This window comes from Dipodomys merriami, unplaced genomic scaffold (assembly GCF_024711535.1).
Source record: "Dipodomys merriami isolate MVZ:Mamm:240054 unplaced genomic scaffold, mDipMer1.0.p SCAF_5, whole genome shotgun sequence".
NCBI lineage: Eukaryota > Metazoa > Chordata > Mammalia > Rodentia > Heteromyidae > Dipodomys > Dipodomys merriami.
Genome location: NW_027206068.1, coordinates 75,001,920 through 75,029,459, shown reverse-complemented (window position 1 = coordinate 75,029,459; position 27,540 = coordinate 75,001,920). Strand labels below are relative to the sequence as shown.

The 27,540-nt window shown below is 47.3% G+C and overlaps 2 protein-coding genes across 4 annotated transcripts; both read right to left on the bottom strand.

Annotated features, from left to right (window-relative positions):
• Nucleotides 1–144: 144 nt before the first annotated feature.
• Nucleotides 145–25,075, bottom strand: LOC138810229 (GTPase IMAP family member 8-like). The gene is made up of 7 exons (XM_069997388.1): nt 24,486–25,075; nt 13,208–13,256; nt 11,808–12,684; nt 6,948–7,073; nt 3,284–3,314; nt 2,544–2,592; nt 145–1,880 (listed from the first exon to the last, which is right to left on the bottom strand). Exons 1-7 carry the CDS (start codon nt 24,837–24,839, stop codon nt 997–999), a joined length of 2,370 nt encoding a protein of 789 aa, XP_069853489.1. The 5' UTR covers nt 24,840–25,075; the 3' UTR covers nt 145–996.
• LOC138809927 (GTPase IMAP family member 7-like) lies at nt 18,960–26,075 on the bottom strand. 3 transcript variants are annotated; one of them, XM_069997060.1, is made up of 2 exons: nt 26,002–26,075; nt 18,960–20,405 (listed from the first exon to the last, which is right to left on the bottom strand). In XM_069997060.1, the coding sequence occupies exon 2, from the start codon at nt 20,356–20,358 to the stop codon at nt 19,504–19,506; it is 855 nt and encodes a 284-aa protein (XP_069853161.1). In that variant the 5' UTR covers nt 20,359–20,405; nt 26,002–26,075; the 3' UTR covers nt 18,960–19,503. The 3 variants fall into 3 exon arrangements, with proteins under 3 accessions (XP_069853161.1, XP_069853160.1, XP_069853162.1); XM_069997059.1 differs by lacking the exon at nt 26,002–26,075 and adding an exon at nt 24,486–24,571; XM_069997061.1 differs by lacking the exon at nt 26,002–26,075 and adding an exon at nt 24,486–24,545 and having other exon boundaries at nt 18,960–20,400.
• Nucleotides 26,076–27,540: the final 1,465 nt, after the last annotated feature.

The window sequence follows — 27,540 nt, the reverse complement described above, 5'->3', positions numbered from 1 at the left end:
GGGTCAGGGTTTAGGCCTTGAGTTCAAGCCCCAGTACTGGCACGCGCGCGCACACACACACACACACACGCACACACACGCACACACACACACACGCACACACACGCGCACACACAGAGAAACTATTTTCCTCTGTGTTTTTAAATTTTTTTTATTGTGAAAATACCTTACAGAGGGATTACAATTACATGGGCAAGATAATGAGTACATTTCTTATCAAGCATTGTTGCCTCCTCCTTTGTTTCCCCTTCCCAACCCTTCCCAACTCCCCCTCCAAACCCCTACCCACCCCCCAGCAAAGTTGAAAAGTTCCTTTTTCGACATAATGACTTGTACATCTCATTGTTGCAACGGGTCCACCTGTATCCCTATTTAAACAATTTGTTTATGCCCTTCCCCTCCACAAATTATACCAACATCATATACAGTGAAAGCAGGGGTTATACTGTGGGGGAGGGACATACAAAGCAGCAAAGAAATCATCTTATAAATATGTTAGAAGCAATCACATGAAAGAAAAAACATTTGAGTCCTTATCTTGGGGTTCATTCCCCTAACATCAACTTACCTGACCTTTTCTGCTTATCTCAGACATAAACTAGTTGTTGCAAATAAGGGAAACCATGGGACCTATGTTTTTTTGGGCCTGGCTTACTTCACTTAATATAATTTTTTCCAAGTCTTTCCATTTCCTAACAAATGGGGCAATGTCATTCTTTCTGATGGAGGCATAGAATTCCATTGTGTATATATACCACATTTTCTTGATCCATTCATCTACTGAGGGGCATCTGGGTTGGTTCCATATCTTAGCTATGGTAAATAATGCTGCAGTAAGCATAGTTGTGCTGGTAGCTTTAGTTTCCTCTGAGTTTTATTGACTTAAAAGCACCTGCAGGAAAATGTTTGACAGCTGTGATGCAGAGCGTGTGTCCTACCCCAGGACACTGATGGAGAATCAGAAGAAAACTCATTCTAGAAACCAAATGGGCACGCTCACTTCCCCTGCGTGATACACATATTGATGAAGAGAGCAATAATGATCAAGGTACCCAGGAGCAGGAGGGCAGTGAGGAGCAGGCGCGAAGCCGTCCAGGCTCTGAGAGCGAGCACCGCCCTGCAGCAGCAGCTGCCTTCCTCCGCCCGCAGCGCCCTCCTCTGTCTGTCCAGGTGCTGCCTCACGCTGCGCAAGTAACGCCTGCGCTCTTCAGGCAGGACCCCGTCCCCGCCCTGCTGCAGCGCGTGAGCCTGCAGGAAGAGGTCGTTGCTGTGGAAGGAGCCCTGGTGCCAGCCCTCCAGCGCCTGCACCACGGCCATGAGCTCCCGCAGCTGCGAGCGCTGCTCCTGCCCGGACGCCCGGTTGTTGAGGGCACAGTACCGCCCCCCACACTCCTGCACCAGGCCCCGCAGGTGGACGTTGTCTGTGCAGGCCACGTAATCGTCCAAGGAGCCAGCCCCCAGGTCTTCCTTGTGGGTGAAGAGGACCACCGTGTGGCTCATGGCCTCTGATCCGAACACCTCCTTCACCCTCCTTGCCGCCTCCACGTCCTGGGCCGTGAAGCGCCCCAGCCGGGTGACCAGCAGCAGCACGTGGGGCCCCGGGGCAGACAGCAGGTAGCACTGCCCGACGTCCTCCACCAGCTCTTGGGTCTGGACCTGTGAGTCAAAGATGGAGGGCGTATCAACCACCAGGATGCGCCTCCCGTTCCACGTCCCGAGCTCTCTCTGGCAGGACCTGGTCACTGTCTGGGCCCCCAGCCTAGACTCGAACACTGGCCGGCAGAGGATGCTGTTCCCTGTGGCGCTCTTCCCACTGCCTGTTTTCCCCACCAGGATGATCCTCAAAGAAGGTGCTTCCAATCCACTGTCGTCCACCCTTCCTGTAAAAACAACAAACAAGCATTAATGCCATATAAGTGAACGATTCTTCATACTTGTAGATCACTGCATTCTCCTGGGAATCTGCTAAAAAGCTATGACTTAATTCCCGGAAGGAAGGAAGAGAGGGAGGAAGGAATGGAAAGAAGGAAGGAAGGAAGGAAGGAAGGAAGGAAGGAAGGAAGGAAGGAAGGAAGGAAGGAAGGAAGGAAAGAAGGAAGGAAGGAAGGGAGGGAGGGAGGAAGGGAGGAAGGGAGGAAGGAAAGAAGGAAGGAAGGAAGGAAGGAAGGAAGGAAGGAAGGAAGGAAGGAAGGAAGGAAGGAAGGAAGGAAGAAAGGGAGGAAGGGAGGAAAGAAGGAAGGAAGGAAGGAAGGAAGGAAGGAAGGAAGGAAGGAAGGAAGGAAGGAAGGGAGGGAGGAAGGGAGGAAGGAAAGAAGGAAGGAAAGAAGGAAGGAAGGAAGGAAGGAAGGAAGGAAGGAAGGAAGGAAGGAAGGAAGGAAGGGAGGAAGATGTCTCAGGCACAGGTTTTGAGGAGATAGGGGACAAATGGTTGCTGTCTTTTTCTGCCTGGCTGTAAAATAATGGGTTCTGTCCTTGTGTTTAGGGCGGGGTCCCAGGTAGAGAGGGAACAGAGAGGCCTCCTCAGAACTCCAAGGCTTTCTTACCTTCAGCCATTGTTCCATAGCTGCTCTTCGGAAACCCTTCCATTCCCTTCTGGAACATGAACAGAAAAGGAATGAAAGGCATTGTATGTAGGGAAAGAGCCAGGGCCTGCCTCAATCCAGACAATTCTCCTGACGCAGGCCATTTCCTTGCTCATTTTCTTTTTTTTTTTTCTGTCGGTTGTGGGGCCTGAACTCTGGGCCTGGGCACTGTCCTTCAGCTCTTCAGCTGTAGACCAGCACTCTACCACTTGAGCCTCGGCCCCAATTCTGGCTTTTTCTGTTTACATGGTGCTGAGGAATCGAACCCAGGGCCTCATGCATGCAAGGCAAGCGCTCTACCCCTGAGCCACCTTCCCAGCTCCTCCTTGCTCATTTTCTAACTCACATTTGACTTTCCAAAATCCGTAGACTCGCAGGGACAAGGCCAGGCTGGGTTATGCTATGGCAATGTGCCGCCATTGCTCTTCCTCAGGCCCCCCAAAGCACGAAATGCTCTGCTATGTAAACGCCCCCCCCCCCCGCAAGGTGAAAACATGAAATGAGGAAAACCTTGCCAGAATAAAGGGGGGAAAGTGCCTGGCTGGAAACAATTGGTTTGTTTATTGTCCTAGAGATGTCCAGTTCTGGAACATTCCAGGGGCAGGCATAAGGTGGTCTCCAATGGGAGGGTGGAATTGGGGACCAGGGACTCCCTTCAAGGACTAGAAAGAATGGAAGAGAACTCACAATCACCTCCCTACGCTGAGCATTTTGGTGACGAGCTGGTGCGTGCTGTAGAGAGAATCAACATCACTGACAAGGAGAAGATAAACTCATTTCCCATTCTAGTTTTAGTCAAACATCTTTTCTGCTTGTCCCTGCAGTCCTAATCTCCCAATAACTACATTTTTTTGTATGCCTACAGATTTTGCCAGCAACTGGTACACACACTGGCATAAGCACTTCATTTAAGTGAGGCATAGCAAAGTGCCATTCTTTTGGGTATTAGGAATAAGGAAGCAGGGTCTGGGAAGGTGTCTCAGTGGTAGAGCACTTGCCTTGCATGCCTGAGGCCCCGGGTTCGATTCCTCAGCACCACATAAGCAAAAAGAAAAAAAAGCCGGAAGTGGCGCTGTGGCTCAAGTGGTAGAGCGCTAGCCTTGAGCTGAAGAGCTGAGGGACAGCGCCCAGGCCCAGAGTTCAGGCCCCACGACCAGACCAAAAAAAAAAAAAAGGAATAAGGAAGCAGTAATTAGGAAGGCCTATGTACGATACACAGCTCTCACTAAGATAAACTCTGACTCTATGGTTTGTTTTAAAAGTGCAGTCGGTTTTGTTGTTGTTTTTACTGTTGTTTTTTGTTTTTGTTTTTTGTCAGTTGTGGGGCTTGAACTCGGCCTGGGCGCTGTCCCTCAGCTCTTCAGCTCAAGGTGAGCACTCTAGCACTTAAGTCACAGTGCCCCTTCTAGCAGTCTCATGAGCCGGAGCTGGTGGCTCACACCTGTCATCCTAGTTACTCAGGAGGCTGAGATCTGAGGATCATGGTGCAAAGCCAGCCCAGGCTGAAAAGTCCATGAGACTCTCATCTCCAATTAACCACTAGAAAACCAGAAGTGGCGCTGTGGCACAAGCCGTAGAGCACTGGCCTTGAACTGAAGGGCACAGGGACAGCGCCCAGGCCGAGTTCAAGCCCCATGACCAACCAAAAAAAAAAAAAAGAGTCTCATGGACTCTCCTGCCCAGGCTGGCTTTGAACTGCGATCCTCAAATCTCAGCCTCCTGAGTAGCTAGAATTTCAGGCGTGAGCCATGGGCACCTGGCTCAATAGTGCAGATTTCATAAAACAATTTGTGTGTGTGTGTGAGTGCATATACTAGGCTTCACCTCAGAGCCTTGCACTCTTCTTTAGCTTTTTTGCTCAAGGCTAGCACTCTACTACTTGACCTGTGCCTCTACTTTGGATTATGTTGGTTAATTGGGATAAAGATCTCATGGACTTTTCTGCCTGGGCTGGCTTTGAACTGAGATCCTCAGATCTCCACCTCCTAAGTAGCTAAGATTACAGGCATGAGCCACTGGGTCCTAGCCAAAAGCAAACTTTCAAAGTGAAGAAACCCACAGAATACTAAAAACAAATACCCACTATTTGTAACAAACAAATTTAAGTACTTGGGCATTTTACTGAAGCCATTCCATTTGACTGAAAACTCGAAACGTTACAGATACATGTCTTTTATAATTTTTTAAACTCTAGTTTCCTTCTCCTTCCTCTGCCCTTCAGAAATGGCTTTCAAACATTGTTGTTTGTATATATATACATATATATATATACACAAACATATACATATATCTATACATGTGTGTACATATGGACATCCAAAGACAATTTGTAGTATTGTTTTATACTTTAAATGTTTACACAAATGGTATAATTTATGCAATGGTTTATCCAGTTCTTTAGGAATAAACATTTAAGCTATTCTGAAAGACTTGTCACTACAAAGAGTACTGCAAATGACAGAATCTCTTGGCACACACATGTGACAGTTTATCTGGAATTTGGTTTTCTGCTGGCCTGTGTGCTGTCAAGTTTGCTTCCAAGTGGGTTTTTCTAACTCACATTTGCACCCACCACGCGGGAGAATTCCCCCAGATCTCCCCAGGCATTCAGTGATTGCAGGCTGAATCTGCTGTCACCCTTACGGGCACAGAGAAGTGTGTCTTTTTTTTTTAATAAGTTTTTTTTATTGTGAAAGTACTGTCAGAGGGGTTATAATCAAATGAGCAAGGTAATAAGTACATTTCTTACCAAGCATTGTTGCCTCCTCCTTTGTTTTTCCCTTACCATCCCTTCTCTCCCATCTCCACAACTACACCCCTTCCTGCCCCTCCATCCCCTTCCCTCCCCCGCCCCTAAATTGTAAAGTTCGTTTTTTGACATAAGAAGCATGTGTTGATAGATTTAATGTACATGTTTATTGACTATCATTGAAAAGCTTTCCTAGTTTATTTGCTATTTAGGTTTCTTCTGTTATCTTGCCTTTTTGCACATTTTTGGCCCATTTTGTTCATTCAGTGGGTTTTCCGAGGTCTCGTTAGGGAAAACCATCTATTTTCACGATAGCAGACGATATGAAGACGTCTTCCTCTCCCTTTCCTTCTCCCCCTCTAGTCTGCCCTCTTCTCACTTCCTCTCCCCCCACCCCCACCCGGCCCTTCTTTCAGAGAAGAACCACCATTTCCCATGCACTCTTCTTGTCCCTGGCAAACTCTACCCTGCATTTTACTAATTTTCCCCCCAAATCTCTGACATCTTTTTGACTTCATTGACATTTTCTGAGACTTGAGAGCAACATGGTTGCTAGTGCTCAAGATGTGGATGTGCTAAAGATCATGGCAGTGTAGTAATATTCCTCAGGGCAGCCAGTGCTGGTTCTGAAGTTGCTTGCATGCCCGTGTCTTTTTAATCATTCACTTTCCTTCCCTTGTGATGTGATTAAGGTTGGTATTAAATTCTGATTAAACTTTTAGGAAGCCTCATCAAGTGATTTGCCAGGGACTAACAACTCCTCCCGCCAGCCCCAAGGGGGCTCCTTTCACCTCTTTCTTCTCTTTGGTTTTACTTCAGGAAACCCAGATGATTCCAGATAAGTAGAGAAGAACCTTCTGGCAAACCCCATTCAGTGCTGTCACTCCACAGTCAGCGTGCAAATGTAGTGACAGGAGAAGGTGCACTGGAAGCTGACACAGCAGGAGCCCGTTTGCACAATGAAATGGAGGGTTATGCAGCCCGCGGGTGTGCAGGGGCAGGCGCTGCTGTGGGGTGACACACTTCAGGTGGAGCAGTGCCTTGCTTTTGCCGACTTGGGTCTATTTTGTGACCAGGATGGAACAACGTGGCTGTTCCCAAAGCCAAGGAAACTTTGGCAACATTCGCAAACATGCTTCTCCCCAGCCCGCTGCTGGGGGTGCGGGCTGGGAAGGGGAGATGAGGAATTAGGAATCAATTCTTTGGCAGATGCCAGCAACTGAGTATCCAGAAATGCGGCGGACGGGCAAGTTAACAGGAGCCATAGGCCAGCAGGAAAGGGGCTGGGTGACTCCGAGAGCTGAGGGACCGTCCCACGTTCATTCAGAGTGGAGAGCGGGGCACCTCTTCTCTTTCCAGGGCCAGCTGTGTGGCAGGGACACGGTGCCGGCCTGCTGACTGTCTGGCTTAGAAGCACAAAATGCACCTTCCCAATCGAAACCCCCATGAGCCTCGTTTTATTCCAGGACACCTTCTCTGATCAAAGCAACGGCCAAGCTGGCTTTCCAGACCGGTTTAGGAGAGCTCAGGGTGTTTCTTGTCTTCCCAAACATTCCATTCGTGTCCCCCTCTCCTCCCCACCGACCATGGGCCCTGAACATGCCAGACCTGCTTACCTGTCAAGGGCAAGGGCCAGGGCACGGCCGCGTCCTCTGTCTGAGCTGCAGGGTGAAGCACAGCACCGCCAGGCCACCTTGGGGTGCACACGCGGGGAGCTGGGCACTTGCTCCCCAGCCGAGGTCCTGCAGAGCAAGGAGCAACACGAGGGTGGGGCGCCCAGGGCACCCCGCAGCCTTGGGTCTCTGGGGAGGGGCTGGAAAGGGATTCAAGGGAGGACCTTTGGTCCCAGCGTGAGTGCGAGCACGGTGCTGCTCTAACCCTGACCCGTGCTTCCTGCCCAGGGCGCCGTCCCCCTCCGCCTCCCATTTCCTTTCCTGACAGCAAACGAACAGTGTTAGAACCCAGACCAGGAAGGGAATGACAGCTCCCTTCCCCCAGGCTCAGAGAAGTCCAGACGATGGGGAAGCGCTGCCCAGCTTCCCACCCTGCCTTCCCCACACCCCTGCCAATCAAGCACCTACTCCTCCCTGATCCCCCCACCCCCTTGCTTCTGGCTCTGCTTCTAGAATGTTCCTCTAACCATGAACAGGCTGTCCCTTTCCTGCATGGCGATCTGCAAGGTCAGCTCCTAGGGCTGTGGGTTTACTTGGGGGAGGCCGGGAGCAGGGGAAAGCACCTCTCTTTCCCACTGAATGTGCCTTTCAGACTTGAATATGGAACATAAATCAGAGCTCTAAAGAGAGACACTGAGGAGACAAGATGGGTTTAGGCCCCGGAGAGTCACCCCTGGAATCCCCTCTGTCAGTACTTGAAGTGCCCTTAGGTGACATCATGCCATTGTGTAAGATGGGAGGAAGGGAAAGGGCTGCCATCCCAGGAAGCCTCTTCCTGAAGGCAGCGGAGACAGGAACAGCCTATCTATCATTCAATGTGCGTTAACCAGAACTCCGGGCCATCCCAGGCCACCCTCTGAGATTACACAGGCAAATTTCACCCAGCTATACCCAGCCAAATAGACACAGCACCATTGCACCAATGTTCTCTAGACCAACCACAGCTAGTCTTATGAAACGAGATTCATCCTAAATCCACCCACTGACTACTCATGTTAGCCAATCACCCTTACCCAGAGGAAACCGACCTTAAGACAAAGCTTCACAGCCTTCGCAAAGGGGCCTGTGAAGGTGGACTCCTCACTACATAAGGCTTGAGATAGGAGGGAAGTCTCCTCCCCAGCTGCTTTTCATTGAAAAGAAATGACACTCTGGTGCTTAAGAAAAAGAGTCCTCAGGTGTTAACTGGCAAAACTGACAAAGGATTTACAACTCAGGATTTACAACTCAAACGGGCAGACAGAAAACCAACAAGTTGTTGGTTTTTAAACGCTTTAAGAAAGGAGGAAGCCCGTGGCTCAAGTCTGCAAGTCTGACTACTTTCTGTTAGAGTCACTGAGTTTTGCATGAGTTGTGTTGCTTTGTTTTCTTCATATTTCTTGTGGCTTTGCATATTTTGGGCCAAGTCTTTGATTGGATTTTTTTTAAAGAAATTGTTATAAAGGTGCTGTCCAGAGGGGTTGGTTTCAGCTACAAGTCAGGTAATGAGTATTTTTTTTGGTGGGGGGAGTCAGTCGTGGGGCCTGAACTCTGGGCCTGGGTGCTGTCCCTCCGCTCTTCAGCTCAAGGCTAGCGCTCTACCACTTGAGCCACAGCACCACTTCTGGCTTTTTCTGCTTACATGGTGCTGAGGAATCGAACCCAGGGCCCCCATGCATGCAAGGCAAGCGCCCTACCACTGAGCCACTTCCCAGCCTGAGTCCATTTCTTTTTGGACAATGTCACCCTTTCCCTTGCTCTCTCCTGGGTTTTCCCTCGTCCCCACCCACAAGTTGTTCATTTTCCACACAATGTCCAATGAGTACCACGGCTGTATTTGTTCACCCTTGGTGCCTCCATTTCTATGGCCTCCTTTGCCCTCCCAAAGACACATAAATGAACAAACAAGACATAAAGAAACAACCACAAAAAAACACAACAAACAAACAAAACACTTCTTGTCTCCATTTCCCAGAGTTCATTTCAGTCACTGCTGCTTTCTGTGATTGGTTGGGAGTTGTCCTCAGTTCATTTCAGTCACTGCTGCTTTCTCTGATTGGTTGGGAGTTGTCCTCAGTTCATTTCAGTCACTGCTGCTTTCTCTGATTGGTTGGGAGTTGTCCTCACCGGCAGTGAGGTATTCTCTCAGCTGCCTAATGTTGCAGGTGGGGGCTGGCCCATTCTGGCCTCCTCTGCCCCTTCCTCTCCCCGGCCAGCTGTGTACGACTCCAATTTGTAAGGAGGCCTTCCCCTTCCTACCTCATGGGCTGGCCTGCTATGTAACCCGTGTATTCTACTATGTTTCTGTGTCATATTCTTATGGATTTAATCTAGAAAGTCATTTTCAAACATCATTTCCTTGCACGTGAACATCATAAGTATTGTCACCAAGATAAACATTTTAAGAAAACCTCTATCTGCACCATGCCCAGCATGCTCTGAAGCGCCAGTCCCCGCTCAGCCACACATTGGCCTGTGTCCCCCTCCAGGTCCCTGGGACTCCCAGCCGTGCTCCCGTTGAAGGGGGTTTATTCACAAATGTCCAGCTTTTCTTTGTTCTAGGTAAAATTTTTCTTTTGGGCCCATCCAAGAGCTTGGATTCAGGGCCTGGGCACTGTCCCTGAGCTTCTTTTGCTCAAGGTGAGCATTCTTCTTGAGCCACAGTGCCACTTCTGGCTTTTTTGGGTAGTTTATTGGAGAGAAGAGTCTCATGGACCTTTCTGCCCGCGCTGGCTTTGAACCACAATCCTCAGATCTCAGCCTCCTGAGAAGCTACGATGACAGGCGTGAGCCACTAGCGCTGGGCCCAGGCGGGATTCTTACATGCTACCGCCCACAAGAAAATTTAAAAACCATAATAGCAATTTCCAATCTGATTTCCATACAAATCAGACAGAAACCAATGACGATAAACATCGGATGATCTATATGGACACGTAGGTGAAACAATGAAAGCAATGAAAGAAAAACAAGACAACATCTTAGCCTGATGGTCAGTGGCCCTGGGTCCACAGCAGCCCAAGGGTGAAAGCAGGCACCCTGGGGCCACCACGCCTTTCCCTGTGCCCTTGTTCCAGGGCCAGCCCTTCCCCGCTGCCCTTGTTCCAGGGCCAGCCCTTCCCTGCTGCCCCTCCGATGGCCAAAATGCCTCCTCGGATTGGGTCCCCTGTGGGACCAGCAATACTCTTGAGAAAGCTAAACGCTTGAACTGAGATGGGATTTCCTCCAGCCATGCTTCACAGAGTGTACTTTGCTGTGATGAACACCACGGATCGGGACAGCGGACTGCAGCCTGTCGCAAGGCCTCGGTCTACTCTGACCCTCCTGACATCTTGGCTAGTGTGCCACTGGCAGCATTCACATATAGACACCTCCTTCCTGATGTGGGCCTGAGAAGACTTGCAGACTCCTTTCCTCCTTTGTCCCCTGACTGGGGCTTGCTTCCATATCTGTCCCTGCTAACAAGAGCTTGGTTGAGTCAAGGATGATGGCCGGTCCTGTTCCACTCAGAAGCAGAAATAAGGAGATGCCAGTGTTTGGTGGGCACAGCCAGGCAGCATCCCCGTTTTCTAAAGGAGCCTTTGAAAACATTCAAGGAGCTTATGAAAACCCATGCCACAGAACACCAACCTCAGCCTAGATGCCCATGGCTCTCAGTCTACATACCTGCTCCTCTTCTCCCCTCTGAGAGAAAAGTTTGGTATGCACAATACATGTTGAAATGCACATGCAAAAATGCAGCATATGTTTGGACATGGTGGCATATGCCTATGATCCTGGGACTCCAAAGTTGGAGGTAGAAAGATTGCAGGCTTGAGGCTAGTCTGACTTAGCTAGTGAGTTTGAGGCTATCCTGCCTTAACTATGGGAAGCTTTCTGCAAACACACACACACACACACACACACACACACACACACACACACACACACACACACATGCTGCATGAAAATCCAAAATAACCACAATCAGACATCATTTATTATTTTTCTTACATTTTACTTTATTTTGGAAAGACAGGAACAAGAATACCTATCAGAAACTGCAAAGTTTCTTTTTAATGTAGTTACATTTAGCTACTTGGTAGTAACTCATCCTACTAGTAAATAAACAGATGTATTAGAAGCAATAGTTAGCATGTAGAACACCAGCATCTTTCATTAATGCTGAAGGTCTAGGTCTACAGGAGTAGCAAAGGGGCAAACACTCCAACTGGAAAATTCAGGAGCCTCAGAGTAAAGAAAGAGAGGCGTATTCAGAATAAGAATTCTTCCCCGGACCAGGCATTCATCTCTGCTCCAAGCTGCCAGTCATTTTACTGTTTGTCCAAAGAGGCAAGATATGCCAAGACCATCACAATGAATCACGGAAGCTTTAAGTTAGACAAATCAATCCAGAAACACTGAATGCATAGAATTAAAAGTTGAGATTCGGACCCTTACAAGTAAACCCTTACAGACCTTGGCAAGGTCGACACAGTGTCAAAGTGCCCATCACACTAAGACTGATTATGAAAGAATGAGATTTCCTTGGGATGAAGCTCGCATTTCCCTTTCAGCCCTAGGCACGTCATTCTTTCTTGGCCAAGTTGTAGCCTCTTTTATTTTTTGGTCGGTCGTGGGGGGTTGAACTTTGGGGGGTGCTGTCCCTCAGCTCTTCAGCTCAAGGCTAGTACGCTACCACTTGAGCCACAGCACCACTTTTGGCTTTTTGTGTTTATGTGGTGCTGAGGAATCGAACCCAGGGCCTCATGCATGCAAGGCCAGCGCTCTACCACTGAGCCACCTTCCCAGCCCTAGTTGTAGCCATTTTTTTAAGGTGCAGGCCATCCGTCCTTCAGGTCACCAACGGCCTCTGGCTGGCGCTTGCCAAACAGCACATAGACCAGAAAGATACCCAGCAGGACAGCCATGCCCCGTCTCCAGAGGGTCCTGTGTGACTTCTGCCACTGCCACAGCCCTGCCAGCAGCCAAGACCCCGGGGACCTCTGCACACGGGCAGCTACGGCCTCCGCCACCCTCTGGAGCCGCTGCTCGGGGTCGGTGGTGCGCAGTGACTGCGCCACATCGTACACCTGGTTGGTGTAGTGCGTGCCCCCGAGCTTCTTCACCAGGCCGGTGACCAGGCCCAGCAGCTCCTGCACCTGGGCCTCCCGCTCGCGGCCGGTGGCCCGGTTGTCCAGGGCGCACACGCGGCCCCCGCACTCGTCCACCAGCTTCCTCAGGGCCAGGTTGTCGGTAAGGCGCACGTACTCGTGCAGGGAGCCGCCGGCCAGGTCCTCCTTCCTGGTGAAGACCACCACGATCCTGGCCACCACGCCCTCCCCGAACAGCTCCTTCACCTTGCCCAGCGCCTCCTGGTCCTGCCTGGTGTAGCGACCCAGCTGGGTGACCAGCAGCAGGGCATGGGGGCCAGGGGAGGACAGCAGGTAGCAGCGACCTCGCTCGAGACACCGGGGGTCCGTCCTGGCCACTTGGGTGCTGAAGATGTCCGGGGTGTCGATGACATCCACGTGCCACCCAGCCCACTGCCTGCTGCCGGCCACGCAGGTGCTGGTCACGGACGTGGCTGCCAGCCTCGAGGCGAAGCGCTGCTGGCCCAGGATGCTGTTGCCTGTGGCACTCTTCCCTGTCCCCGTTCTCCCAACCAGGATGAGCCGCAGCTGGGACTCCTGCGGGAGCTGCTGGACGTCACCTTCTGACCCTGGGAGGGCAAAGGTCACAGGATGTCAGTCGCAGCCACCTTTCCCTTGGGAACTGGAGTCTTTGAGTGTTCAGAACAAAGGGGACATTAGATACGTACTTCCTGTTTTAAACCCCCCCCCCCTTTCTTTCTCTCTCCATGTTGGAACTGAAGCTTGAACTCAGGGCCAGTCTAGCTCAGCTTTTTGGATCATAGCTGGTGCTCTACCACTTGACCTATGTCTTCAGCTTTTTGCTGGTTAATTGGATTTGTCTGCCCTGGGCAGGCTCTGAATTGATCTTCTCAGATCTCAGCATCCTGAGCAGCTAGGATTATAGGTGTGTGCTCCCGATACCCAGCTCCCACCCCATTCTTTCCTTTTATTTTTTGTTTGGTCCAGGACCGGGACTTGAACTCATTACCTGATGCTTTCACTCATTGGCCAGAGCTCTACCAACTGAGCCATGCCTCTAGTCCCCTTGCCCCTGCCTTACCCCAATTCAGTCGGAGGGGACAATGATGCTGCTGTGATCACAGCTCTTACCATAGGGGTTCTCCTCGTCTCTTGCCATCTTCCGGCCTCCCATGTTTCCCTGAAAGAGTTCCAAACGTGATTTGTTCATTCACAAATGAACCGTCTTCCCTCATGTTGCTTTCCTTCCAGCTACTCCCCTCTGAGCCAGCAAAACCAGAGCTTTGCCAACCTACGCTGTGCTTTCCTATCTGTTATTATTTATCTTCACCCTATTTCTACCTGAGTTCTTCGTCTACACTTCCCCATCATTTCAGAGTGTCTGTTTATGTCTTCTATGCTGGTCCTTCTAGGTTATACGTCTCCTGTGAGCACCACACAGAAGAAAACACAGAGGAAGTGGAATGAATGGCCTGTCCTTGGGTAGGAGCCTTTGAAAACGAGTTTGCCTCAACCCAAATATGTGTCTGTTCTGTAGTCCTTGTCTTCAGTGAAGTTCAACCCTACAGGCTTTGTATTATTAATTACTTTGTGTCTAAAAGCCACAGACTCCCATGACTAGCACAACACAGATATGAAGCGACAGATGTGAGATTTAGAGCAAGTAACAAGTTTTAGCTGAATCTCAAAGTCTTTCTTTGAATATGAAACTGCTGGTGTGCTCTGTAAGGAATTCATAGAACTCTGAGAGTCCAGCACAATTCTCCAGAGTGTGGAATGGGAGTTAAAATCATTTTGAATATTTTTAACATAGAAATAAGTTCCTGCTGAGATCTGGGGTGACAATGGCTCTTAATTCTCTGGGAATATAGAACATGTAGAACTCTATACTCTTCATACTTTGAAAGAACTCAAAAGTTCATGTAGTTCTTTTACTCCCACACCTAGCTGTTTTTCAGGATTATGTAGGGGTTCTATCAGAATTCATACTTGGGCACCATCCTTAGAGACTCTGAGTCAACGATTGGGGTGTTTCTGGTGTAGTCAGACCACAATTTGACTTTAGAAATCAGCTGTGTTTCTCCATGGTACAGATGTTCCTGAAGCTGCATCAGGAGAAGCAGGAATTAGAGGACAGATATTTAAAGAGGCTGACAAGTGAGTTACAATGCTCGATGTCTCTAGGGGTCTTCCTGAGTTTAAGAGAGGATAAGACTTATCAGGAAATATATCATATATTTACACATATAACTGGATATAATATATTCTATATTTGTATATAATTATATACACTATAGATAATACATTACATATGACAACCTTTGTCATATATAAGGTTTCTTCTGGGAGTACAGAATGTTTTTTTTAAAATGTTTTGCTCAATATGTGACTTGAGGAATGATTGAGTTCTTTCCATCTGCATTTTGCCCTGGAAGTAGATCTAGCACACACTTTCTCTCATGGTATAAGAAAGTGTGGGGCGATAGAGGTTTTATTCCCTAGCCAGAATGTGTGCGCTCAGGAAAGGCCTCCGGAAACTTCCTTGGCACTTGCTGGCTTTGATGCTCAGAACGGCCTCACACACCTGGCCGCATAACCCGGGCCTCACACACCTGGCCGCATGACCGGGGCCTCACACACCTGGCCGCATGACTGAGGCCTCACACACCTGGCCGCATGACCAGAGCCTCACACACCTGGCCGCATGACCGAGGCTGCTCCGGGTCCTTGGGATGGTCAGCCTGGGACTTGGCTGAATACACAGGATACAGGGAGTAAGCACTCTCTAGGGACCATTTGGGCCCTCACGACCCGCCCCCTCCCTCCTCGAAGGCTCAGGCTCACCTTTCCTGGTGACAGGCTCTGAAGCGGCTCTGGGAAGCCCTGAGTTTCCGCTTTCCCTTTGGTTGTGAGTTCAAAAAATTTCCCTTCCAGCGCAGAGGAAGTCACTGAGTTGCTCAGAACTCAGAGCTCAGGAAGCTCAGGGAGGGTTGGACACTAACAATTTAAAGAGACAGAAGCACTGTGGACTTGCAGTGTATCACCACCAAAACCAGCCTCCTGCCGGGACTCCATGGGGTGCTGTGTGTATCTCAATCTGGGTCCCTGATATCACATATCTGGCCATACTCAGAGGAAGAGGAAGAGCTCTGCAGGCCCCAGAGGCTGACTTTATTTCTAGAATGGGTTACTACTGATCATCAGCTATTTTTCGCCCCTGTAAAATAGGCCCAGAGAGTCCCTGGACTTAAAGAAAATGGTAACTACTCTCAACAGCTAACCCATGCTTGGACATTTGTGTAGTCATTTCTAGGTTCAGTTGGTCAGAAAAATCCAGAAGTAAAGTCTCATCACATAACAGGTACTTAGAAATTGCTCTTGCTAAAAAGCACTGACTCCTCATTTTGGCTCACATGTTAACCGAAAGCAGAAGAAAACCTTGGCACCCTTACCTCAACTTTGCATTTCTCATTTGTCTTAAAACTTTGAGTCAGACTCCTGCGTAACTCTGAATGTAGCTGTATTAGTCACTCAGGGAACACATGTCCTTTCTCCAGCAAGCATGACACTGAAAAGCCTTTAGCAGGCTGAGTGTAATTAAGGAGAATGTCATCTGTTCTGGCAGTGTATGAGGGATCTGCTAAAAATGGCGGGATGGTAGGCAGTATCCTGAAAGACTTCTTAGAAGAAATAAAATTGAGCTGAAATTCAAGGGCCAGTTGAAGTTACAGAAAGGTATAGAAGTATTTACAGGATGGAAATACTGTAGATTCTACGGCAAGTGACAAGCTGGGTGGTTCATGCCTGTAATCTTAGCTACCAAGGAAGTTGAGATCTGAAGATTGTGGTTTAAAGCCAGCCCAGGCAAGAAAGTCTTGAGACTCTTATTTCCAATTAACTACCAAAAAGCTGGAAGCAGAGCTATGGCTCAAGTGGTAGAGTGCTAGCTAGCCTAGAGCAAAAAAAAAAAAAAAAAAAGAAAGAAAGAAAGAAAAGTCCAGGGACAGTGTTCAGGCCCTGAGTTCAAGCCTCAGGAATAACACAAACATATAAGAATTGTTTTTTTCTTTTTGTGGGGTCCGGTTGTAGGGCCTGAACTCTTGACCTGGGCACTGTCCCTCAGCTCTTCAGCTCAAGGCTAGCGCTCTACCACTTGAGCCACAGCGCCACTTTTGGCTTTTTTTCTTTTTGCTTATGTGGTGCTGAGGGAGCGAACCCAGGGCCTCAGGCATGCAAGGCAAGAGCTCTACCATTGAGCCACCTTCCCAACCCCAAATGTATAAGAATTCTAAGGCAAGTGACAGCCAGGAATTCTCAGTAGCTAAAGAAGCTAAGAAGGGCTAGATTCTACAGGTTGCAAGTCAGAGTGTCTAGAAATAAGGCTGGAAATACAGTTATCAACATGTAGAAAGAAGGCTGGGGTAAATACTTTTCTAGATGGTCTGGACTAGTGTTCCAGCATTGAGCTTGGGTATATCATGCTCAGTGTTATGTAATTGTGGGCTATGAAAGGTATAGATTAAAAAGCCTTCTCCTTCACTGTGCTGTCACACATGAAGACTTCTCTTTTTTTGTGGGGGGGCTTGAACTCTTGGGTCTGGGCACTGTCCTTCAGCTCTTCAGCTCAAGGCTAGCACTCTACCACTTGAGCCACAGTGCCACTTCTGGCTTTTTCTGCTTATGTGGTGCTGAGGAATCGAACCCAGGGCCTCATGCATGCAAGGCAAGCACTCTACCAATGAGCCACCTTCCCAGCCTTTCTGTTTGTTTGTTTGTTTTAATTACAGCCCCGTACAAGTCCCCTCCTATTCTTTTAGTGGTTGCAAACAAGCACTTGTAGTCAACATGAGCTGGAGAAGAACCCTGGGTGGGAGCTCGTAGGTGAGGCTCTGGGCTTTCTCCATTTTCTGCTGTCTCTGCTAAGGCCTTATCAGCAACCCGCATTTATTTCCTCTCCATCACACTGTGAACTTGAAGACCCTTTCATTATTGCTTTTTATGCTGCTTGAGTTGAACTGTGTCTTGAGAGGAAGTTGCTTTGGGCATGTTTTTATGAAGTGTGAAAAATAACTGCCTAGTTCAATGCGTGGATCAAAACCACAAACCCCAACTTGCAGCAGCAAGCACTGTCCTCAGAGATGGGTGAGAACCGTCTTGTCTGTGTGATCTCCAGCTGCTAAGCTTCCTCTCTGGTAAGGCATGAACTAGCTACCTACCAGTCTTTGGGTGTCAAGACTTTCATGGGTAAATGGTTCTCGCCAGAATAGTGGTCAGGCAGAGAGAAAACAAGCTAGAGAGGCAAGTATTGAAATGCCGGGTGCCTGCTATAAGCTGCTCTAGTGTGCTCTAAAGCTTATTTATTTTAGATAGGAAACATCTTATAAAAGAAATGCAGTCTGCAATCATAACACTACAGATCTTGAGCTTGGCCGTGTCATCTAGTCAAGATCCAGGGTTTGGATACCATGCATTAAAACGAAAGCAAGCCCATTCCCCAGAGCTACAGAACACAGCTAGGAATAAATTTAAGAAAGTGAAAGATCTTTATAATGAACATTACACAACACTGAAAAAAAGTTGTATACACACACATACATGCAAGAAAGACCTCCCATGTTCATGGATTGGCAGAATTAGTATTGTTAAAATGTCCACAGTACCCAAAGCAATTTGCAGATTCAACGCAGTCTCCATGAAAAAGGAATTCGAAGGGGAAGGTTTATTTCTGATGGAACTCAACTTTCAGGCTCTTTGCTTCCTACCTGGGACATTTGGGTGAGTGTTCCCCAAAACCCCATGTGCAGATGGCTTGGTTCTTATCGGTGACATTACTGGGAATTGGTAGAACCTTTAGAATATGGGGGCTGGTGGAAGGAAGGTAGGTTACTGGGGGCATGCCCTTGATGGGGATGCTAGAACTCTTGCCTCTTCCTGTTTTCCTCTTTGCTTCCTGGCCACCATGAGCTCACCAGACCTCCCTCACCACATGCTTCCATCACGATGTACTGCGCTGCCTGCCACGGGCCCAAAGCCAGAGTGAGGCCATCCGAGAGCAAAGCCTCTCAAGCTGGGAACCAAAATAAACCTTTCCTCCATGTAAGTTGATTATCTCCAGTAGTTGCACAGCAATGAAAACTCACACAGGCTGTTTCCTGGTTGTCCAAAGCCCTTCTTCATTTCATCTTTTGTTTTTGTAAAGTCTGTCTTAAGAGAGAGTGTTACAGTGACTGCTTCTACGTGAAACTTGTGAAATTTGAAGTGTGATTTTTCTATCCCTCTTCAGATCTTCCTGTCCATCAGCTCAATCACAGGGGAAAGACCAACAGACAGTACCTTAGCCAGTTGTTTTCAAGATGGCATATCCATCAGACTCACAGGAGGGCTTCTTAATAACAACCAATCAACAACAGCAAAAAAGAAAAGAAAAAGAAACGGTTTGCTGAACTCTATCCCAGTGTTTCTGTCAGTAAGTTTAGATGGATCCTAAGTTTTCTAACAACTTCTTATCTTATTGGGTTGTAGACAGCTCTCCTTGTTCTCTTTGATACTTATTCCCACAAATGACCTTTATTGTAACCTCTAACTTAGACCAACTGCTCACTGAAATTTACAACCAGTCAGGGGAAATCTAGATTTCATTTGAGAAGAGATCATTTTCATTCTCGTCATGAATACAATTATTATAGGCATCACAGAATGTCGTGGCATTATTATCTCCATTGGTACCAAGAGCTTTTTCATATGTCTAAAATTAAATCCATATTGATATCGGTATCGATATAGATACATACACCCCCATATAATCATTCTTGGAATATTTCCACAAACGTGGTCCCGTCCAAACCATGTTTTATAAAACAATAACAGAGACTCTGCATCCATATTCAGCACACGATTACTTTATTTTAACAAGCTTCTGGTCAAGTTATTGCTGTCACTCACAGTGGAGACACTCATTGTGACACTCTCGCTCACTCACTATAAAAGCCCAACTAAACCCCAGGCATTGCTTTGGGAGTTCATGGCTCTCAGAAATCAGCATGTATGTCTTAGGATTACTACTTCTTTATGTGTCCACCATATCCGCCTAATCATAGATCAGGGCATTTTAGAGAAATACATCCCTACCAGGTCCCTGTTGGGATTCTTGGAAAGGATGGAATTCAGAAGAGGACAGCTGGGGTAGGCACTTGATTCAAAAAGGCAGGGTGTTGCCTCTGCTGTCCTCTCTAGGTGCTGAGTGCAGAGTACACAAGTCAGACTGGGAGAGCTCACCATGGGTTCTGAGGCCAGCACAGAACAATCTGGCGATTTCTTAATTCTGTTCCTGCTCACATTGCTTGCAGAAGGGCTGCCACGGGGAAGAGAGGGGGTGATGTGAAAGAAGGCTCGTGGTAAGTGCAGACAGAATAAAGCCGATATACACATTATCTCCTGAAAAAATGGCGTATTTTGAAAAGCATTCTCTTAATTCTCTCAAAAATCTGGGTAAATATATTTGTCTCTGCCTCTGCTCTGATGTTTCTTATTTTTGCCTCGTACTTCTCCTTAATTGATTGTATTTTGGCCTCCTTTTCCTTGCACAACTGAGTATATGTCTCCCTCGCTGCTCCGAGTTCCTTTTCTAACTCCTCTGTGTAATGCTTCCTCAAGAGCTCTGCCTTTTCTTGCAGCCTTTGCTCTGCATCCGTGTAGATGTCATCAGAAAAGTGAGCCCCTCCCCTGCTCTGCAGCATGTTCTCTATCAGCCCCACCAGCTCCTGCACCTGCTCTTCCTTCTCAGCCTCGTCTGCTCTGTTGCTGAAGGCACAATAGCGGCCCCCACACTCCTGAATGATGCTTTGTAGGTTTGCATCCGATCTTTTTAGGAAGTCATCGAGGCTGCAGCCCTCAAGATAGTCTTTGTACGTGAACAAAACAATCACATGCTTCATGACGGCCTCCCCAAAGACAGCCTTGATCAAAGCAACAGTTTCCTGCTCTTCCTCTGTGTATCGGTCCAGCCTCAGAACCAGGATGATGGCGTGAGGCCCTGGGCAGGAATAGAGGACACACTGGCTCAATTCCACGATGTTGGTCTGCAGATTCTCCTTGCTGTCAAAGAGCCCCGGGGTGTCCACCACCACAAGGTCCCTCTCCTTCCATGTTCTGGATGCCCGCTGGACAGCTGTTCTAGAATCAAAGATTTGTTCCCCAAGAATGGTGTTGGCTGTGGCGCTTTTCCCACTTCCAGCTTTCCCAACCAGAACGATCCGCAAAGAGTGATCCTCAGACTTGGCCATGCTTGCCACCGGAATTCAGCCTCAGGAGCCCGGGCACTTGGACTGTACTTTAAACGTAGAAAGAACGTGGCTTAGAGATCACTAGAAACCAGCCCTCCTGGCCCTTCTGTCCTTTGTTTCTTCCCCTTCTGAATCAACCAAATCATCCAAGCCAGTGAAGTTTTCTCACTTCCATGCCCCTCCCCAATTTTTCTGCTTTCTACCGCATTCTTGCTTAATTTTCTATGACAAAAGTACCATTTACCATTTAAAATCTGGTATTTCCTATCCTTTCCTTTTGTGTGAGATCTATTTTCCAGAACAGATTCCACTTTGTTTTTCAGCTATCATATCTGATGTATTCTGACCTAAGCAATGAGCTTCCTATCCCACGAGAGCATCTTCATCAGAATGCCCTGAGAGTCTGGATCTGTGTAGAAGGCTGACACCATTCATTGCAGGAGTGTATCCGAGGTGATTGTATACAGCCAGCCCACTACAGGAATGCTCAACATGGACAGAAGACATCACTTACTGGGAGAAGAAAGCTCTTTAAATTTGTATGTGTGATGTAGACAGGAGCTTTGTTTTCGCAAGCTATAGACAGAAAGGGAATACAAAATGGCTGTCCCCATTGTGGAAATGCTCTACCATTCAGAAACTATAGAAGAGGGGTGATGGTCTTTGGTAATGGGTTCAAAGTAGTTTGGTGGTCACTCATCTCAAAACTCAAGCAGATAACCTTGCACTGGAGAGGCTAAAAGTCAACAGGTGTTGGCATTGTAAACACTCTACTATCAGGTATATGTGGCATGCATGAATGCACATTTCAGTGCTGACCCCTGCAGACCTGGGAAGTGACAGACTGAGGACAGGGCGAGACCACAGAGTGGACGGCGAGCTCTCGTGGTTTCTCACCATTCCTCAGCAAAATTCAATCGAGCTTTAGTGATCAGAGAATTCTGTCATGCTCTACATCCCAGAGCACAGGAAAAAGAGGAAAGCATCCAAGCTCTTTCTATGAGGCAGAGGTAACTCTGAAACCCAGCATTCACAGTGCCTGCATCAGACAGGAAATTAGAGTTGAGTTCAACACCAAATCCTAAGGAAATGTTAGGAAAACAGGACTGGACGTGACAAAGTGGGATTTCTTTTAGAAAACTGGACTGAAGGAGAGGCTCAAAGAAAATTACAATATAATCCTAGCCACCACGTACAGAGAGGCTATTTCAGAAAATATGAGTTAATATATCCTGCAGCTGTGAAATGCATGGAGATGTGTCACTACTCAGGTTCCAACAAGCATCAAAACCTACGAGGTTAATGGGGAGGTAAAGGATAGTAAGAGAAAAACAAAGAAGGGGTAACAATCTTTGACAAGAAATGAACTCATCACCTTACTCATGTAACTGAAACCCCTCTGTACAGCAACTTTACAATAAAATTAAAAATTTCAAAAACCTAGGAGGTTAATAAAAGAACATAGAGTGGGAGACCGCTCACCCGAAGGGGTGCAAGCACACGTGTGTACACATCCTCATTATATTTATGTACTATATATAAACATATTACAGATATACGTAAAGAGAAAGATAAGGGGGGAGGGAGAAAGTAAAGAAAGAAATGAGTACTGGTCGAGAGGGAAGAAGAAGCATGGCAAAGAAAGAAGGTGGACATCTTTGAACTATTTAGGTAGACAGAATCTATGTTGAAAATTAATTCCTAAAAATCAAAGATTCTGTGAAACAAGTAAACCTAACCATGTTCTTCAATATATTAAGTTCATTGACAACCCCCAGAAGAATAAAGCCCAAAAATCCAAAAGAAAAAAGAAATGCCCTAAAACTATTCATAGTCACAAAACTGATAATATCCCTATCATTGAATTATAACATATGTGCTATGTACTGGGAATACAGGCATAAACATTTACATACAACATACCCAGGCACGCATGTGCGTGCGCACACACACACACACACACACACACACAATAATAAGATAAGAAACAGAGCCACAAAAGCAGCAGTCCTAGACTACCCTACCATTCCCCTCTGAAAAGAAAACCCTCAAGGATTTCTAGGGAAATGCCTAACTTGACATTTGGGGCAGAAAATGCATAGAATAATGTGGGATTGCCTTACTGGACTTCATTACAAATGAATAACAAAAATTGTAAATGCCTTGTGAACACAGATTGCAGGACATTTGGTAACAAGACAGACTTATTTTTGGTGCGATGACAACGGTGAATAAAATTCTTAGTTTTAATATACATGTTTAAATATTTGCAGGTAAAATGATATGAAACCTGTTATTGACTTCGAAAGAATCCAGGAGCACTGGGTTGTCAGAAACAAGAATCCTGAATTGTCATACATGAAACCTGGCAATGTTCTCAAAGCCTGGTGATAGAACTGAGCTCATTGTACTCATGTTTTGTGAACATGTGACATTTTTATTAATGGTTTGAGGTGCGCATAGATTTGGATAAAGATTTGGATCAAAAAAGGGTCATCAGAAAAAGGGTCATTGGAGGTATAACTGCATTCTATTTTATTAAACATTTTTAATTGTTATTATAAAGGTGATGCAAGAAGGATTAGTGTTTTATAAGTCACAAAATGAGTACATTTCTTTTTGGACAATGTTAGCCCTTCCCTTGCTCTCTCCCAGTTTGTCCCTCCCACCCTGCTCACAAGCTGTATAGTTTATTTTCAACATAGTATCTACTGAGTACCACTGCTGCATTTGTTCACACTTTGTCCCTCCATTTCAGTGTCTTCCTTACCCTCCCAAAGACAGAAGAACAAACAAGACAAAAAGAACAGAGAAATTAAAACCTCTTGTTTCCATTTCCTGGAGTTCATTTCAATAGATATTATATGACAACACACAATGCACAGGGGCATTATGCCTTTGTGTTCTTCCTCTAAGAGTAGGAGGAACGATTCTTACCCTAATTTTATAGGCAAGGACAGGATGACTGAAAAAAGCCAAAACAGCTGCCCACCACCCCGCTTCCTCTGTGTTGGACAGAGCAGGAACTCAGACCATCGGACTCCAGCACATTCCCTGTCAACCAGCACAAGGTGACCCCAGACAAGCAGCTTCTCAGCTCGGATTGTAAAATCAGAAGCAGAGCAGGGGCGGCAGGGGAGGGGCCGCCTTCCTCCAGGCAGAGCGCTGGGCACAGGCCTGCAGCAGGGAGGCCAGGGCATGGCTGCCTCTGTCTCCCTGGCCTTTCTCCCTCCTCCATCCCAACAAGCCAAGTCAAGACAGACCAACAGAAGCAGTCACTCCAAGCGTCCCCGAGCGCGTCTTGGGAGACCCACAGGGCCTCAGCAAAGAGCACGGCTGAGAAGCAAGTGCTCGGGAAATTGCTTTAGCAAGAGGGCAGAGCTAGCCGGCGCACAGGTGGCCACTCTGAGAATCCCTGGTGCCCTGTGAGATTCTGTCCCCTCTGCTGTGAGCCGGGACACAGAAACCTGCAGATCTGCCCTGAATCTCCCGGGAGAAACTTCTATGAAGATCTCTCACAGAAACCACAATGTGGTTGCTACTCGGGATCAAAATGTTTTTATACCCAACCACTGATACCAAGGAAAATATGAACTGAAAGCAATTGAGGCCAAAGAGCCACATAACCGCTCAGACTGAGCTGGAATAACGGCTCCCACTGTGTCTTCAGAAGTCAGTCCTGCCCCTGAGTCCCCCTCCCTCTGTCTCTCTCCCAGGAGGGTCCCAGCCTCCTCCCGGAGCGGTGGTGTTGGGTGGATCTCGACGTGGAGTCAGGCACAGGACTGTGTTCTTATTTGTAATGGTGCATGACTCATAGTCATCACTGGGGTTTGGTTCTTTGTGGGAAATTGAGAGACTTAGGGTACATCTAGATTTTACTCCATAACCTTCTCCCAATTCTCCAGGTTTACTTTGGAGACACTGATGTGCTTTTAAAGTAAAGTGACCATCTTTCTGCTATTCACATTAAAGACCAGCGATCTGCAGTTGCCTATGAAGCAACAGTCTGTCCGGTTAGCGATGAACAGACGGAGTTTCTAAGCCTCCCCAGACCATGGAGGACTGCACCCTCTCTACTGCCCCCTCTCCCTCATCCCACTTGCTCTGTTGTCCTCTCCCAGCCTCACCTTCTCCCGCAGGACTGCCTGGCGCTCCCTGCTCCCGGTGAAGCTGGTGGTCAGCTGCCCCTGCTCCAGTCTGAAGGGAAGCTTGCTCTGACATGGCTGGGCTGCCCAGCTCTCAGCCACCGGAAGCCAGGCCCTGGGGGAGGGGCCAGCGGCAAGAGGTCTCCAGGAGCTTCCTGGAGAGCAGCTGGCCTGCACTATTGCCTGAGGCAGATCTGTTCCTCTTTGCCAATGGCATGGCCACTGCTGTGTTTGCTTCTGGTGGCTCTGAAGGCCCTGGGACTTGTCCCGATGACCTGTGACATGCGTCTCCATCTCCCAGCTGAGGGCAGTGATCCCAGCGGAGTCTCCTCTCATTTTGAACCAGTCCTGGGTTGCCTCAGATGCCTATATAAGGTTCCTAGAGTCTCCTTTCAAGGCCAGGGCCGATGCCCAAGGCCGCTCACCTCCTATGGCTGGTCAGCTCAGCGGTCTGAAGGCCTTCCCTGTTGGGATCTCTCCAGAGCCTCACTTTCCCTTTCCCTCCTGAGCTCCTCGAGGCTGACCCCATAGGCCTTGCCCGGCATCTCTGGTCTCCCTTACTGGCCTGTAGTCGTGTTCTTGAATGGATTTCCTGCCTGCAAACCCCAGTGTCAATCATCTGCCTGTGTGTTCAGCCTGAGACTCCCACATCCTGTCTTCACTGAATTAGTGGGAAGAATGAATTTTATTCATAAATGTTCTAATGTTCAACTCCTCTTGCATTTTTATCTAGTAAAATAGAGTTGTTCTTTGAAGGAACTGCTGTGGATATTTGCTTACTGTTGTTATGAATACTCACAAGTGAGTCTCTGCTCAGGATGAATCCATGTGTTTCCAGTGCTTGGCTACTCTAGCCCATGATGGGCTGCGTTCTCAGAGCCTCACTTCACAGGAAGTGTTCATCAAGATATTTTTATAATAGACATGTTCCCAAAAAAAGCTTTGTTTTTCTAGTCATGACACAGTTACTTGAGAAAAGAGATAAAATATAATATTTAAGTATACCAGGGCATTCTGGAGAATAAGTCATTGCCAGAAAAATGAGGTGAAGAATGAGGACAGAGACTGACTTGGTCTGGATCATCTGAAAGGTGAGGAGCTATGAAAGAAAGAAGAGAAGGGGAAAGAAAGAAGGAAAAGAAAGAGAGAAACAAACAAACAAAAATCCCCAAAGAAAGACGGAAAGAAAGGAAGAAAGAATGAAAGAAGAAAGAAAGGAAGTAAGAAAGAAAAAAGAAATATAGAAAGAAAGAGAGAGAGAAAGAAAGAGAGAGAGAAAGGAAGAAAGGAGGGAAGGAAGGAATAAAAAAGAAAAGAAAATGAAGGAAGAGAGAACGAGGAAGGAAGGAAGGAAAGAAAGAAAGAGAGAGAGAGAAAGAAGGAAAAAGAAAGAGAAAAATAGAAAACAAAACAGAAATTCACAGTTCAGGCCACAGGCCCATTGGTAGAGGCAGCTTGATTTAATTTTAACAGTCATACAATGCTACCCCGCCCTTACCCGTTTCCACCACAACATCAAATGGTAGGTTGCAGCTGAAGGGACTAGAAGGCATATGCTCTATTAAGATGGAATGCTTCGAGGAGCCCAAAGTCAGCAGCGAGGTGACTAAAATCTCCGTCAAGTGCTCAGACAGAAGGCTTTAACACAGTGCAAGTTGTGGTCAGATTAATATAAAATCTTCTAGCAACACCGTTTGTCTCATTTCCTATTGCATTGTGTGTGTGTGTGTGTGTGCGTGTGTGTGTGTGTGTCAGTCAGTGTAATATTGAAGGACTTGATTGAAGGCAAGCAGACTGTGAAGAGACAAAGCAACCATGAGAACCTGGCCCAGAGTGACATGGCTTGTAGAATTGTGAAATACAGCATGTATTTATACCTTGTTCAATATGGTAAGCTCTGTGTGGAAAAAGCACACAATACCCAAGAAAAGGTAGGCAGTGTCAGGAAAAGATGGAAACCCTGGGAAAGAACCAAGGAAATGTTAGGGACTGAGAGCACTGTAACAGCAATAGGTCTTCAATGGATTTATCAGTAATTTAATTTGGAACAGTCAGATTATGGAAGTTAGCATGTTAGTCCCTATCTTTCTTGACCCCTGAATGGGATAACTCTGGTCTCCAGAGGGCTCCAATTTTCCTCTTGTATTTCTTGCTAATAAACCATGAATGACCTTCTTATCCTTGGTTGTATCCTGCTACATTGTTTCCTAAGATTTGAATTTGAACTCAAGATTGTTTTCAGGGACTGGATTCAGGAAATTAGGAATTAAATAAGATTTATACCATCCTATGGGAACAGTGAATAAAGTCAATGGAATACTTTGTCAGGGTTGGTGGTTCACACCTTTAATCCTAGCTACTCAGGAGGCTGAGTAGGATCAAGGTTCAAAGCTAGCCTGGGCAGGAAAAGCCATGAGACTACTCTATTTCCAATGAACCACTCCAGAAAACTGGAAATGGTGGTTTGGCTCAAAGTGATAGAGAGCTCGCCTCAAGCAAAAGCACTCACAGGAGCACCCAGGCCCTGAGTTCAAGCTCTACCATTGACCAAAAATGGGGTGGGGGTGTAGAATCAGTGAAAGAATCAGTGGATTGGGGCTGGGGATGTGGCATGGTGGTAGAGTGCTTGCCTAGCATGCATGAAACACTGGGTTCGATTCCACAGTACCACATAAACAAAACAAGCCAAAAGTAGCGCTGTGGCTCAAGTGGTAGAGTGCTAGCCTTGAGCAAAAGAAGCTCAGGGACAGTGCCCAGGCCCTGAGTTCAAGCTCCGGGACTGGCAAAAAAAAAAAAAAAAGAATTTGGGGTACATCAACAGAAACCTCTCAAACCAAATACAAAGATTAAAAAACAAAATCCCCCACAGGGAATATCCAAGAACTGAATCACAGGTTGAAAAAAGCAAAGCTTGCTCATCATTGGAATTAATACAAGGAAGAACAAACACAAGAACAGCATTTGCAGAGGTCATGGTAGAGAAAACTCCAAAATTAGTGATGGGCACCAAAGGTCAGTGCGGGAAGCTCAGAGGACA

Excerpts from the sequence above, each read along its gene's own strand:
- LOC138809927 (XM_069997060.1), bottom strand. The coding sequence starts at position 20,358 with ATGGCCAAGTCTGAGGATCACTCTTTGCGGATCGTTCTGGTTGGGAAA.
- LOC138810229 (XM_069997388.1), bottom strand. The coding sequence starts at position 24,839 with ATGAGAGGAGACTCCGCTGGGATCACTGCCCTCAGCTGGGAGATGGAG. Across the intron at positions 13,257-24,485 it reads AGGCAGTCCTGCGGGAGAAG|GGAAACATGGGAGGCCGGAA; the intron begins GTGAGGCTGGGA and ends GAACTCTTTCAG. Across the intron at positions 1,881-2,543 it reads CTATGGAACAATGGCTGAAG|GAAGGGTGGACGACAGTGGA; the intron begins GTAAGAAAGCCT and ends TTGTTTTTACAG.